The 14,674-nt window shown below is 46.4% G+C and overlaps 1 protein-coding gene across 4 annotated transcripts; it reads right to left on the reverse strand.

Annotated features, from left to right (window-relative positions):
* Positions 1-195: 195 nt before the first annotated feature.
* Positions 196-12,558, reverse strand: septin4b (septin 4b). 4 transcript variants are annotated; one of them, XM_037458701.2, is made up of 12 exons: positions 7,529-7,635; positions 6,509-6,826; positions 6,062-6,158; positions 5,866-5,952; positions 5,652-5,775; positions 5,352-5,486; positions 4,624-4,741; positions 4,375-4,476; positions 3,779-3,875; positions 3,445-3,607; positions 2,929-3,025; positions 196-1,645 (listed from the first exon to the last, which is right to left on the reverse strand). In XM_037458701.2, exons 1-12 carry the CDS (start codon positions 7,613-7,615, stop codon positions 1,577-1,579), a joined length of 1,494 nt encoding a protein of 497 aa, XP_037314598.2. In that variant the 5' UTR covers positions 7,616-7,635; the 3' UTR covers positions 196-1,576. The 4 variants fall into 4 exon arrangements, with proteins under 4 accessions (XP_037314598.2, XP_037314579.1, XP_062417121.1 ...); XM_037458682.2 differs by lacking the exons at positions 6,509-6,826; positions 7,529-7,635 and adding an exon at positions 11,915-12,557 and having other exon boundaries at positions 4,345-4,476; XM_062561137.1 differs by lacking the exons at positions 6,509-6,826; positions 7,529-7,635 and adding an exon at positions 11,915-12,554.
* Between the last annotated feature and the right edge of the window lie 2,116 nt (positions 12,559-14,674).

Here is a 14,674-nt window from a genome sequence, read left to right on the forward strand (position 1 = left end):
TGCAACTCCCAAGAAATGTAAGTATAACTTCCTATAGACAGCTTATTGTATAACACACATAGTGTGTAATGATGGACATTCTCATGCAGGATTAAAAGGGTTTTACCGGTTTAACTCTTTTATTAAAATAAACTCAAACCATTCAATTCAGCGCACATTTTCACAACATAAAAGCTAAACCCAATTTCTGATGGAGACTTGGAATCATATTTATTTTTTATTACGATATTATAATTTGTACATATCGCACTCTCCATTTGCATTTCATTTTTAAATTTATTACATAAATATACTTCAAAAAGTAGGATAACAAATGACAAATTTGATATAAAAAACAGAACTAATACCTGACTCTGGGACAGAAGCTCGTGGAATGTCTTTTTTTTAACATAACAAACAACATTCCATTGGTTTATATTTGGGAACACATTTTCTTCATTACTCTTAGCTTGTCAATACAAAACTTATTTTGCAATTTGAAAAACTCAAATCAATTAAGTTTGTCATTGTTGGCTTTTGTAACGTAACAATTAGTACACATTTTATATCCCTTGGACACAACTATAACCAACCAAAATTAAATTAAATTAAAAAAAAAACACCTCCTCCGCAGTATTTTCTCCCCAACAATTAATTAGCTACATATTTCCATTGTCCAAAAATAACCGCCTGAGCACTAAATTGATCTGCAATCTGAAAACCCTTCACAGAACACATGCAAAAAATAAATACACTGCATGGCCCTTTCTGCGACCTTTGCCCCCTAAATCCTAAACCGCCCAACGACTAGATGTCATCAGCTGTTATGGAGGAAAGACTTTGGAAGAAGTCTGTTTTGGGGGAATTCTGCAATTTATACTACTTTTGTTTATAAAAGGTAGATTATTTCCAATGCTGATAAGCAAACAGTACAGTAAGCTCTGCATTGAGTGGAGCAACTAACATCCATCCTGTTGGGAAGCAGCGGTGGCAGCTATGATACGCAGACGTTTGAATGAATCTAAACAATCCTCAGATTAAGATTTAACCAAATTAAACAGCAAGAACCTCAGATGAAGAAATATACAAATAAAACAGTCATCCATACACAATGTCAAGCTGTGTAGTTTAAATACAACCAGGAACACATAAAAGATGAAAAGCAATACAACAAATATTTATGAGCGTAATATAGAAAATTAAATTATTACAATATGTAAAAAAAAAAAAAAAAAGTTAGAGTAGGCCATGGCATGTAAACCTCATATCAGATCTCATGTAAAAATAGAATAACCCTGTGATCATGTGACTAAATAAAGTTCATACATTTGAAAAATCTGATCGCCTCTTGTTATTCACACAAACATCTTTTTCAATCCTTTAAAAATGTTGACGAATCAGAAAGCAGAGGAGGGGGCCATGGTGTCAGAGCATCTTACCGCCTCCCCGCAGCTCCCCGATCCAAGTGTGACGTGCTACAGATGAGGTTCAGTGGTGGTTGGCCGGACACAGCGGGACGTCCACGTTTCGAGGATGGAATAAAAGCTTTTTCCCGGGGGTGGGAGGGGGACACGGAGACGTGAACCCTTGTCCTGCGTTAATAGCCTTCCTTCTGAGTGTGCATTTGATCCTGGATCCTCTGCAGCATCTCTTGCATCCGCCGCAACTGTGAGCAGAGGGGAGACAAGCGTTAGCGCCGCGGCCTGATTGGCGGGCGTCCACATCGAGGCGGGCGTCCACATCGAGGCGGGCGTCCACATCGAGGCGGGCGTCCACATAGGGACGGGCAATGATTATTCACACGTGACCCGAGCGGGAAATTCAGACACACTCGGTACGCAGCATCAGTAGGGAGCGGCTGGCTCCTCCACTTTACCTACACTACAGGCTTCATCTTGTGTTACAAAAGCAGTAAAACGTACTCATATCACTTGATCAAATGCAGTTCTTTGGATTTACGTGCGGTTCGAGGGAATCACACGTAAATATTTGTTCTTCAGCTTAACTTTTGTTGGAATCCAGCAAAACTTGACGGGAACCAAAATACAGTCTGGTGCCGCGATGTGTGCAGAACGGTGTGTGTTGGGTACGCACAAATCATTTTACAGTTTCAAACACACAGTGACAACGTGCCGTGTCACAGTTTGGATTATTCTTATTATAGTCACGTACAAAGACATAAGGAAACTAGCCATCACAGCCGCCTACAGCCCACAATGACAGCGTCCGATGACTTGTTGGCTGAGCCGATACAAATATTCTTTGATTACAAATCATAATCCAAGACAAAGTAAGATCTCACATCTGAGAAGCTGGAAACATAAAGTGTTTGGCATTTCGTGTTTGAACAATAGAAAAGGTTTTGAAAGAAAACGCTTCAGATTAATTAATTGTTGCTGATTGCACAAAAAAAACAACTTGAAAGAAAAGATCTTTTTATTTTATAAAATAAATAGATTTAGTGGGGAGGTGGGGATGACGATCATTACCCATGGACAGATTTTTCCTTACTATGAACTCACACTGTTAAATTCAAACCATACTAATGTCCTGTATGCGCCGCAGTATAAAACCTGCAATAGATGCACATTTTTACCAATGGCAGGTTAAAACCAGTGGGATTAGGAAACATTGTTCTTTTCCTCACTTCAAAAGTCCAAAGGACTCACAAGGACAGGTAGGGAGGGGTCGGGGGGGGAGGTCAGGTTTTGAATTCATGTTTTTTAAGGCTACTCATTGTCAGCCTCAGAAAAACATGACGCAAATGTGCATCAAAGAAAAACATCCGTGTCCTAAAGACACTCAGAAGGCTTCATCAGAGAGGTCTCTCTGCTCCGAGGGTGTCTCTGCGTGGGGCTGAAGCTCGGGGTTCTCGCGGGGGGCGGCACTGTGTTCACACTCGTGCTCGTGTTGGTTCTGCGAGTCGGGTTGCTGGTCTGCGTGCCGTACCTCCTCGTCTTTCTCTCGGATGAGCTTTTCTGTCTCATCGCCGGCTGCGGGCACCACCGGGATGGGGAAGTCCGTGCCGCTCTCCCTGGTTAGTTTGCTGCCGAGAGATGCACGTAATGGAGCCAATTAAACATTTACTGTACCACAAAGGGTGAGTGAGGCTGCAATGCGAGATGGTTCTGGATCTGATACTATTTAAGTGAATTACACAATGTTACACAAGGCAATTTCACCCGACCAAAATAATACAGACACTATGTACACAGGCACTCGGTAACTAGTTGCTGTCTAAATAATGCTGTAAACAGACTGTTGAAATACTAAGTAAAATAAATAGAATTTAAAGTTATTTCAATGTGTCGGTAGAACGAATAAAGGACAAAATCTTTCAATTATCTTCTCTATAAAAAGATGATTTCCTCTTCAAAAGCATGGGTTTTAAACGTCCATGCATGTCTACTCTCCATATTGGTTGCACAGTTTGTGAGCGGCCCCCTTGCTGCAGTTGAAGCGTACTTGCGGTTGCGTTCCTTCACCACCATGCGGGTCATGTTCTGGATGCAATGGGCTCTGTAGTTCTCGTAGTGAGTCTCCCGGGTCACGTCCTTCAGATCTTGCATATGCGTGCGAACGAGCATGTTCCTCAGCTTCACGAAGTCACAGTGGGCCGAGTTCTCCACTGCAGAGGGGAGTGTGAGGATTAATTTCGACCACGTGTCAGGCATTCCTCATCGGCCGAATCACGCGGGCACGGCTCAATGAAAGCTTACAGAGAATCAACGAAGACACTCATTCAGGCCTCTGAAGGCGGATTGCACATTCACGTGATGGAGAGCGAGGACGGGCCTACCTTCTACGATGCCCCAGGGATAGAGTCGGCCTCGCACCCTCTTCCCTTTGGCCTCCACCACCGTGTTGCTGCCGATCACTGCAAAGGGAATGCTCTCCTTGTTGGGGGAACAGAAAAGGGCGACAAAATTAAAATGATGGCTCTAAGAAACGTGGCAGGGGAGAGTGTGGGTGAGTTAAGGTTGGACCTGTGAGTAGTGCAGTGCCACATTTTACTCCTCATTGCCATCTTTACTTTACTTTTAAATTACTCCTAAAATTCTGATGCATTTTTTGGTATAAATGATTTAAATAATTTCCTATTCAGAATTTCTATTCTTCCACCTCTTTCTTCCCGTTTGTTACTTGTCTGCTTCAGGTAACACAGGGCTCTTATCAGAGGCTATTCAGAGAGACAAATACTGGCACAAAGACGGCCAGCTTATGATGGAGAGCTAAAAACGGCTGACTCATCAAGACCGTGAAGTCTGCAGTGGACTGACTGCCAAAGTCTTGTGTGCGCAAAATGTTTTTCGGCATGAAATCAGAAAATGAATGTGCTGTTTCTTGTGTTGTTGAATTATCCACCTGAAGACACCTGGCATCACTGGCTCGTACCTTCAGCTGATGGTCCTGCTGCTTAAAGTCATCATCTTCGTCTGAGTCACAGTCAGGGAACTGGTATATCTTGATACCATACTGCTCGATCTCCTCTCGGATCTGAGGGGGAGACGGGCGACAGAGAAGGAGCGAAGTGAAAAGCGGCCTTTAGTCCGTTAAAGAGCCCTGTGAATCTCTGCTGTAGGGACAGTTCCCTTTGTGGGATGAGACACAGATGACGAGCTCATTGATCGGGGTCAGGCTTGCCTTGAATTTCTTCTTCTTGACCTCAGCAGGGGTGAGTGTGTCGGCTTTGGCCAAAATGGGGACGATGTTGACCTTCTCGTGGAGGGCTTTCATGAACTCCACATCCAAAGGCCGCAGGCTACAGGAGACATTAAACAGAAGTACAGTGAGACACAATGCCCTCAAAGTGATCTGACACTGTGTTTCATTTTTATCTTTTATCACGTGAATGCCATAAATGTCCACAAATGACAGTTGTTTGATACTAAAGGGACAAATAATGTGTCTTAGTGATGATACAGTTGTGTTTTGTTGAGGCTTTAACGATGTTAGTTTGGAGCCTGACTGTAATTATATGCTGGCGGCCTGAAGCCGTTGATTTGAAGCTGATGTGATCAGCTTCACACCCTTAGTGACCCCTCGGCGTTTAACGAGTAATGACTGAAGCTCATCAACAGAGGGGGATGTTTCTCCATCGCTTCGCTTCTGGACCGACCGGCTGGAGGCAAGTTTGTTCTTTTAATGAGCACAGTCATGTGGAACAACAACTGCAGCACAACTGCGGCAAAAAAGCGCAGCACCGGCGCCAGGCAGCGGTTGCATTTAAGCATTTACGTCACTGCGTGTAAAAACTGGCACGCTGTGAGATGTACGGGGAAACTCAAAAGGTGGTTGGGGTTGCATGTCAGCACGCACGTCATGTAGGCAGAGTAAGAAGGCCGTGGCGGTTCTGATGGGTTAACACGTACCCGTGGCCGAAGGGGGAGATGAAGTAGAGGCAGCAGTGGACGCGGTTGTCCTGGATGTTCTTGCGGTTGAGGCCGCTCTCGTCCCTGAAGTACTGCTCGAACTGCTGGTCGATGTAGTCGGCCACGGACTTCCAGCTGGAGCAGAGGCACACAGGGATATTTAGTCTCCAAGGCAACGCACCCACTGCAACACCCGAAATACTGCACGTGACTTTTTAAACGCAGCAGAGCTGAAAGAAGTTTTTTTTGGGGCGTTTTCTTTCCTTTCAGGGTTGTTCAATAAAGATGTTTGACGTGTACCATTCGGTGTTGTTCACAGCATCCCCGAACCCAGGCGTGTCCACGATGGTGAGCTTCAGTTTGACACCTTTCTCTTCTATATCCACAGTGTGCTTGGTGATTTCCACCGTTTGTGTGATCCTCTCTACGGAAAAGGACACAAACGCACCACTGTTGTCAATGTCAGCCAAGACACACGAAAAGACAAAAAGTACATCAAAAGCTGTGGCTCTACCTTCCGCATTGAGCAGCTTCCTATCTTTGTAAAGATCTGTGAGAAAGAGACTGTTGACCAAGGTGGACTTTCCCAGGCCGGACTCCCCTTCAAGCAAGGAACAACACAGAAGCAAAAAGCGAGACTTTTCAGTCCCTTCAAAGTACAACAGTGGGCTTAAGATCAAATGTCTGCTGATGTGCAAAGCGGGATTCACCTGCCACCATGAGCGTGAAGTCAAATCCCTTCTTCACTGACTTGCGGTGAACCTGGTTTGGCAGCGTTGCAAAACCCACATATTCCTTGTCCTGGTCCTGAAAAACACAAAGAAAAGATGAAATAATCCATCAGGGAAGCACACATTACCCTGCATACATAACTAGATCTATACAGCTCTGTTATAAACCACTCCAGAAGTTGGATTGGGCCAATTTCACTGTGTTAACGTTTGACACCTCAAACAACAACAGAAAAAGCATCACGACAACCTCAAAGCTCAAGTCGCGACCTGCTCCACCAGAGAATCAAAGCACGCCCTCCGACCCCTCGACGTCAGTCTTTCAGGGTTCAATCCGTAACAACACACAACAACACACAACAACGTGGCGTCCACAGCGCAACGGAACCATGCACAGCTCCTGTCCCGTCCCCGGTCTCTCGTTACCTCGTTGTTGTTGTACGGGTCAAATGGACCCCAGGGACTCTTGGGCCTGGTGGGACTGATGGGGACCGACGACAAGTCAAACTCCACGCTTCGGCGGCGCGGCAGTCGGGGCTCTGGACCTGAACCCGACTGCCCCCCGGCCCCCTCGGGGGGATGCAACTGTGCCGGGGTGCGAGGGCGGTCTTTGCCCTCAGCGGCCCCGTGTGCATCGCGGGGCTCTTGGCGGTGGGGGGGGTGCTCGTGGCTGTCGTGCCCTGCTGGGTGGGGAGGGTCCTGCATAATGTTCTCCACCTCCGAGTCGTCCGAAGGGCACGAATGCTGGAGAGACGACGCGGTGGAACGGGCGCGTGAGGCGGAGCGGAAGAACGGAGGAGGGGAAAAAGGGTCGAGATCCAGACGGGAGGGAAAATGGACACTTTTACAAAGGGTTGCAATATTTCATGGTGACGTAAAATGTCAAAATGTCAAAAGACATCTTTCTCACTGTGTTTGTGTCTTATGTAATTGCGATGAAAAAAAATGTTGAGTAAGCTGTGGTACTTGGATGTGCACTTAATCCCACATTCCTGGAGGCGGAGAGTGACTTTCCTACATCATAAACTATAAATCTCCCGACCACTTTGTCAATTTTGCAGCGCTAATGTAAAACCAAAAGGCCTTTCTTCATGGCTGTTATTAGAAGACTATACGTAAATATAAGCTTTTCCTGAAAGAGGATAAACAGCTGAGGTGTAGGATGTTGTGCATACTCTAGTTACCACAAAGTAAAGTTTCCCTGCTAGTGGAGCACAGACCTAAATTATGCAAAGGTCCTCAGAAAGCATGAGGGACTAAATGAGGCAATTTAAATTCAGCAGTCGGCCGTAGTGTGACTCAGGTATCATGTGCTAGCTGAAGTTTCTAGGCTGCATTTAAAATAACTATCAATAGCTTCAAGGCTTAACAGGTTCAAGTCTGACACTATGTATGGGGGGTTAAATAAGGAGTTTGTTTTTGTAGGGGGCCACTGCTCACTGCTACCTGTTCAGCATCGTGGTGATTAGGGGAGGCTGCTAAGGAGTCGTGCTCGTCCGATGAAGTGTGAGCCTCGTGGTCACTGTCCTCCATTGCAACCGGGGCTACAGTGCACTCTGCAATCTCCAACCAGAAGGGAGCACACACGCGGAGGGGGTTTCGGGGCAAAGAACAGGGAGAGGAGAGGAGGGGGGGGAGCAGGGAGTCCGGCACGAGGATCGAGAGCCGTGGGCGACGGGACGAAAGGAAGGAGCGTTCGGGAAACAAGACGGAAGACGAGAAAAAAATAAAATAGAGCAAAAAGTTACAAGACAATTTTAATACCATTTACCACAGGAAATGGTATGAAATGATTGCAGGGCAAGTAACCAGCGGGATGATTTTCCATCATCTTCCAGTACAGCGCTGGCCTGATCGGCCCTTTGGCCTTTGCAGCACTGCTTAATGTTATTGGTTCCTCTGATATCAGTCTAGTCAGTGTCTCAGGCACCAACCGTGCACCAGACTCTGTGTCAGCAGATGAGATCATCTGTGCCGGTGGCATAATAATCACAAAGGGTCCAACCTCTGCCCAAGTAGGTCCCGACTAGAGACACTGGAGTCAATGGTCACAATCTGTCTGTCTGAAGCTAAATCTGCACAGATAATTAAATTCCCCCTACCAGTGTGTAACCAAAAGAATAACTCTTTTCAGTCCCCAATACGCTGTTTATGACCCCATGGCCCATTCAGGGCCGACAGTTTGAATTAAGCTGGGTACAGAGCTTTAGGGCAGAGGAGAAATTGATAGTTCCACAGTTTGAAAATCAGTGACCTGCTTTCAATGTCAGATCAATGTCCAACGTGGTTGGTCCTGTGACCCACATAAAATGAAAAAGATGGTCGACTGCAAAGCTTTGACAACTTTGGAGAGGAAGGAAATAGAATCATACCATTTGTTTAATTTTGGGTGTTAAAAAGCAAACTGCTTGAGAGAATCAGACCATCGGATGGAATCTCTGGCAAAAAAAAGAAATCACCACTGACGTTTCTACAGAAGCAGCATCAAAACACACGAAAGCCTTCCTCGTCACAAAAGCTGCATCCCAAACTCACAAAGCCCCCCCCCCGCGCGTGTGCGCGGCCTCACCTGTGGTCCCTTCAATCAGCACGGAGAAGCCTCTCCTCGCTGCCTCCGCGCACACCGCTCGTCACGTCGGCTCCAGCAGGACGCAGCCAGCCGGCAGCCAGCCGGCCTTTTATACGCCTCCGTCCCAGAGGACGCGGCGCCCTTCAGCGCCATCGAGCCACTGGACTGATTGGACGGAATTGACGAGCCGCTACGCCACGAAGCTGAACGAGGCGATTAATGCTGTCCTGGTAACGCGCTCACGCGTCGATGGTTCGGTGTCACAATGAACCTCTACAGGGGGGGGGGGGGATTCAACCTGCGTGTCCACCAATGCTGCTCAGCATCAACCAGCCAAACCACCACGGATGTATTAAACAAAGCCTGTTGTGCTAATTAATTCACTAATCAAACTTATGAATACGTTGATTGATATTTAGATACCAAGCAGTGAGGAGCTGGGTCACAGCTTTCTCCCATGAGGCATCGGTGTAGTATTGCTGTAGGACTGAAGGTAGCACATTCCACTTTCCACTGAGCACTCTGAAGTCAAAACCTTTCCCTGCTGTTATTATATATTTAAGTTGAAAATACTGTTATAAATACAGTCTCGGCTGAAACGGATTAACACTCAATGACGGGTAGGAATGTCCTTTTGTCTTTATTTCTCATGCATGTCCGCCTTGGAGGCCAAAAACACATGCATTTTCTCTTAAGCTCTTAATTTGATATCCTAACAGTGAACTGGGGGGGGGCTCCGGGTTCGACATTTGTAATCGCACTCCCTCCTTGAGGAAAACCGGGATGGGAGAATTATTATGCTTCAGTAACAGATCAAACAGAGAGGAGAGATTTCATCTGACTCTTGCATTGAGCACTTTTCCCACATGCAAATATTTCCACTAGTCGCGCGCTTTATGAGGCCTTTCCACATTCCCGCTGAATTGCTCTTTTGCGTCGCACGCTGAACATCTGTTTTCCACATATCAACCTCAACCCAGGTGGTAGTCTGACTGTGCCATTAACTCGCCAACTCTAAAGGAGAGACAAAAAACTGATATCACGAATGCTGAATGGCCCTATTGAGCCAACATAACTCATAAACACACTTGCAACTACTGAGTCAAATAAAAATAGGTGATCATTTGTTGTAATTCATCCGAACGAGCGGCTTGTCACATAAATGACACTTAGCTGATTAGTTTGAATGGGAGATTTGGTGGGCTTAATAATTCGCTCACAGTTAGGTGTAAAATACTATAATAACACCCAAAGTCAAACATGTACTCTCTGCCAACAATCAATCGCTGCTGTGCTCAGCCAATAGAAAACCAAAGTCAGGCTATTGAGTGTGTAGCAGATAAACCAATAAACTGATGAAACACATGCTTGACTTTCCAAGCAAACATCAATCAAGCTCTGGTGAGATAAACTAACTCAGTCACAGCTGAGACCTGAACCAATAACAATTTCCATAACCAGCAAAGCTGACATTTCGGTTCCTCTGGACGGTTTGTCCATTGTAACTAATAAGCAGTATTTACACGCTGTGATGCCGTGCAGAGGCTGTCAGCGAAGCAAAAGAGACAAATAAACCCTTCAAACTCCAGAGAGGCACAATGAAGCCGATGCCCTGTGCATCAGACAAGCTGAAACAACAACAAAAAACACTATTTTGGTACGAATAAGTCTCCATCTAGCTCAATTGTCTTCGACTTTAAACATTTTTTTTGACATAAACGATACATTAGACAACATCTGTCAACAGCTGCGTCGTGCTCAATCTAAGATCCACGCCCCCGAGGTGATGCTGGTCCGGAACGTCCCGTCGGCCATCATGTGACAGGAGTAAAGTGGAGCCGAAGCAGCTATTTGACCACGGAGCAGTTTGTTGCATACACGGCGCCGAGCAGACCCATCCTTTTAATGAAAGTCTGAGGGGAAAATGGCCGGTTGCTGCACAACTACAGACACAAACACTCCTCTCAGTCACAGCTCATCAAGAAGACCATTGTGCAGGCTCTCGAGTCAGAGACTTGTGGGACATTCTATGACGGGCCTAAAGCCCGGTGCAACAATTGAGGGACATGAAACCCAGTTCAACCTGAACAAGTCGCGCGGTTTACTTCTGCTTTGTTGGTTCTGGCTGCCACGGTGCTGACGGATGATGATTTGTTGCGTGAATCGCAGCTCTCGGGTGGGAAAGCCCACTGGAAATGCTCCCGGTGTGTGACGTGGGAAATGGCCTGAAGTCATAAAGAAACGATGCAGCGCGCTGTTGTTGACCTCCTGTGATGAAAGCACATTGGGGAGCCCAGCTGGGGAGGAAACGCAGTGGAGTCATTTATAACCCAGCTGAAATAATTACTATGCTATTATTCAAAGAAGGCTACATGATTTTCGCTTGGCATGCTGTGCCCCTGCTGGCAGGAATGCTTTCATACTCGTCGGATGGGAGCATAAAGTGGGGCCGCAGTAACATATTTGTACACACTGTGAGCTCAAATTTTTGTTTTTATTATTCCTATTTATAAAAAGTCAATGCTGTGGGTGGCAAAGGGTGAATACCAGCCAGGTTTCCCGTTGTAGTGAGGCCAGTAGCAGGTGGTGAAGTGAGCCATGTGAATGCTGCGGTTGTTTGGTTTGTTATAGCAGGGCTCTGTGAAGCTGGCCCAGTGCAGAGGGACATGCAGACAGAGACAGACACAGAGTTCATAAGTGGTCCCCCCTTCACCACACACACCTGCAGCTACAGAGCTGATACATCTCCATGTGACCAAAACCCATAAATTCAGTAAAACAATTCAGGACTAAAACTTCCAGTGCCTCTTTGCCAGATTCGGGGTAAAAAGAAAACACTCCACCGCAAGGTTCCTGCATCTCTGCCCCAAAGGAATTCCTGTCAGTGTCTCCCACCATCAGACACTCTCGATGCATTAAGCTGTCACATCTGATCAATAAACGTCGGATCAATTTAACATCTCAGAGGTGGACGGCAGGGAAAAGCTCCACATCGTATCTGTGCACTCACGTTGGAAACAAAAAAACCTCTCAGTGGCTCTGCAGAAAGAAAAATCATCAATTATGATGCTAGGATCAGAGCAGAAAGCAGGAGAACAGTCCGGCTCATATGTGGACCGTCTATACCCTGGCACATGTGCACTGTTAATGCAACAGCAGGGGAAATCTGCAGCCACAGTTGGTAAGAAAAAAAAAGAAAAAAAAACACAGCAGCCCACAAACAAATTGTAGCGTAAGCAACAAAAGATGCAACAAGCACATACCTCTGTATCGGTGTTTGCTTCTGTTTTTGCTGCCATATTATCTGTTCAGAACCAGTATTCCTTTAGTTGCACCAGAGAACAGAAACCAGTAGAAAAAAGGCTTTCGGAGAGCTCCTCGGACTGAGTGTCACTTTTTCACTCGTTTCAGGGCACCCCACGTTACATAAGCGCACCTATTTTCCCCGCCTCACCAGTCAGATGGCATCCAGTTCTTTTCCAACTCCCCCAACCCCCACATACTTGACCTGGAAACGTCTTTTTACTTATTTTTTGAAAACAGGTACACAGGCCGACCTGTGCCGCTCTGCATCTGGAGGAGTTCGATAGTCCCGCCCTGCTCTCGTGTTCTCGCCCAACCTGCAAGCTGATATGCAGATGAGCTGCCGCTGAAGCGAAGGCGCATCGTGTCTGCACAGGCGCACTGACTTTAGGTTGGCGATGCTCTGTAGGGAACTGGACAACATCTGCCCGGTAATGTGTCTCTGAACGAAGAGCGTTGATGAATCTCAACCGAAGTACTACTGAAATAAATAAAAAGGCGCGGAAACATGAATCGTTGAATTGAAAAGAAATCAAAGAAGTGGGGACCGAGCATCACAGGAAAGCAACATCGGTATGCAGATGAGTTTTTACAATGGCTGTCACATCCAACCCAGACCGTCCAGCTGGCATCGCCAGGGCCCGGGTGGTACCAGACAAATCTGTGAGTGTGTGTGTGTTTATTCATGATGGGGAGGAGAGGTGACTTATGGCCTACATGCTACAAATAATCTTTGTATCTAACACACACACACACACACACACACACACACTTATATGGGCCACAGCAGAAAGCCTTTCCATTAATCTTGATGGTTCTCTGAGCCTAGCAAGTCTTACAATACTCACACATTCTCAAGGAACCCGGATTTTGTGATTATGTTATTGCTTTGATATTGTAGAGAAGCGAATGAGCTTAAGGACTCTCATCTACATACTGTGTGGCGTTTAGCAAAATATGTTTTTCAACCACAAATACAGAGGTAGGGTTTGAAAAGTCCAGCGTGTGCCTGGGATATAAGCTTCAGTATTTCAGTTAAACTTGGGAAAGAGAGGGAGAGAGAAAAGAAGAAAAAAAAATGCACAATTCAGCAGGGAGTTCATTTTCTGCCTATGGGAGGAAGAACTCAACGTAACGCGATCCCAATCTTAATAGCTCACGCTGCAAAGTGTGCCAACACAGCAGTAATGACTACCATAAGCAGTAGCCGGGGAGCAACACAAACAGTATCAGGTCAACAGACCCGCCAGTCCAGCCAACCACACAGTAGGCAAATCCCCCTCATTGACACGTACGGTGGAGGCCGCGGTGAGAGGGGGGCAGCATTTCGTCTCACGGACGGGCGGCGTTACTTCCTGTCGGTAAAGACTCTGGGGAGACGAGTTCGGGTCCGCCCACGATCCTCTCTGGCTGGCCCTCATCACGAGAGCGATTACCCTGGAGCGTCAGAAAGGGCTGACGGTGCCCGAGGGATGGATGCCTTTAGATACACAAACTCAGGCAACACACACACACACACACACACACACAGACACACAAGGCTCAGACACACAGCACATGACATGGAAGGGCCATCTCTGGTGGCGTGAGGATCACATGGCCGGTGGCAATTAGGATGTCTCTTTTGTCCCTGTTTACATTGGGAGGTTGTCTGGCTGTGGCCCAGCTGGACCGGAACGAGTTCCCCAATCGGAGCCTCGGCCCCACGAAACCAACATCTGCAGCCAACGAACGCTGGTATTTCGGAAAAGATCCAAGCCAACGGAGCGGAGAGAAGTCTGACTTTCTCATCTCGTCCCCACAAAGCGGGACTGTTGGAGTTGTGTGTGTGTGTGTGTGGAGCGCCAAAATGACATTTACTTGTTGTGGAGCGTGCAGCTGTTCCCCGTGGGAGCTCGCAGAGGCGAGAGGGCAGTGCCACCTGCTGCTCATGACTGGAAAAGAAACAGCTGGACTACAGACCAACATCTGCTGAAGTGGCTGCAGGTGTGCTGCATGGCACACACACGCATACCTGTGTCATCAGCTTTTTTTTTTTTTTTTTACTTTTAGTAGCGCGACATTGATGCTGGCTTTTCCTTTTGTTAGAGATTCCCAGTAAGCCACAACAGAAATACCACTAGCAATGTTAGGATTTAAATTAATGTCAAAACATCTACAGTGAAATATACTTACTACACAAACCATCTGTAACGATCTAGATGCTCACGATGTGTGAAAAGAGAAAAGGGTTGGGCGATTTGGGTGAATTTGCTGGAAATGAAAATGAAGTAATGAATAATGTTTACACTTCAAATATGATATAAATCTCCTGCAATTGATGTTGAATGGAATGAACCGTGAGCAGCAGGTAAGCATCACATCGGAAAAGCTTTTCTTCGCTTGTTGTCATAATATCGTCTCCACCAAAAGTCCACACTGCACACGCCATCTCGGAGCACACAAGCTGGAGGAAAAGAGGGACAAACGGTTCAGTTCGAGGTCAACAGGAAAATATGCAGAAAACATGCAGAGACTTTGGATTGGATATACATGTTCTCCTGCACAGTGTGAGAAAGTGGATGGACGGTCGGTGGGTGCTGACGCCCTCTGAAGCAGAATCCACCAGGAACATAAATAGTGTTCAACAATGGCGAGGGACGATGGACCCGCTGAACTTACACTTCCTGCACTTCCTCCTCCATTCAATTAAGGCCCTTTATCTGATATTGAGATTCCTG

The sequence above is a fragment of the Pungitius pungitius genome, chromosome 3 (assembly GCF_949316345.1).
Source record: "Pungitius pungitius chromosome 3, fPunPun2.1, whole genome shotgun sequence".
Classification (NCBI taxonomy): domain Eukaryota; kingdom Metazoa; phylum Chordata; class Actinopteri; order Perciformes; family Gasterosteidae; genus Pungitius; species Pungitius pungitius.

Excerpts from the sequence above, each read along its gene's own strand:
- septin4b (XM_037458701.2), bottom strand. The coding sequence starts at position 7,615 with ATGGAGGACAGTGACCACGAGGCTCACACTTCATCGGACGAGCACGAC. Across the intron at positions 6,827-7,528 it reads ATCACCACGATGCTGAACAG|CATTCGTGCCCTTCGGACGA; the intron begins GTAGCAGTGAGC and ends TCGTCTCTCCAG. Across the intron at positions 3,026-3,444 it reads GTGAAGGAACGCAACCGCAA|CAAACTAACCAGGGAGAGCG; the intron begins GTACGCTTCAAC and ends ATCTCTCGGCAG.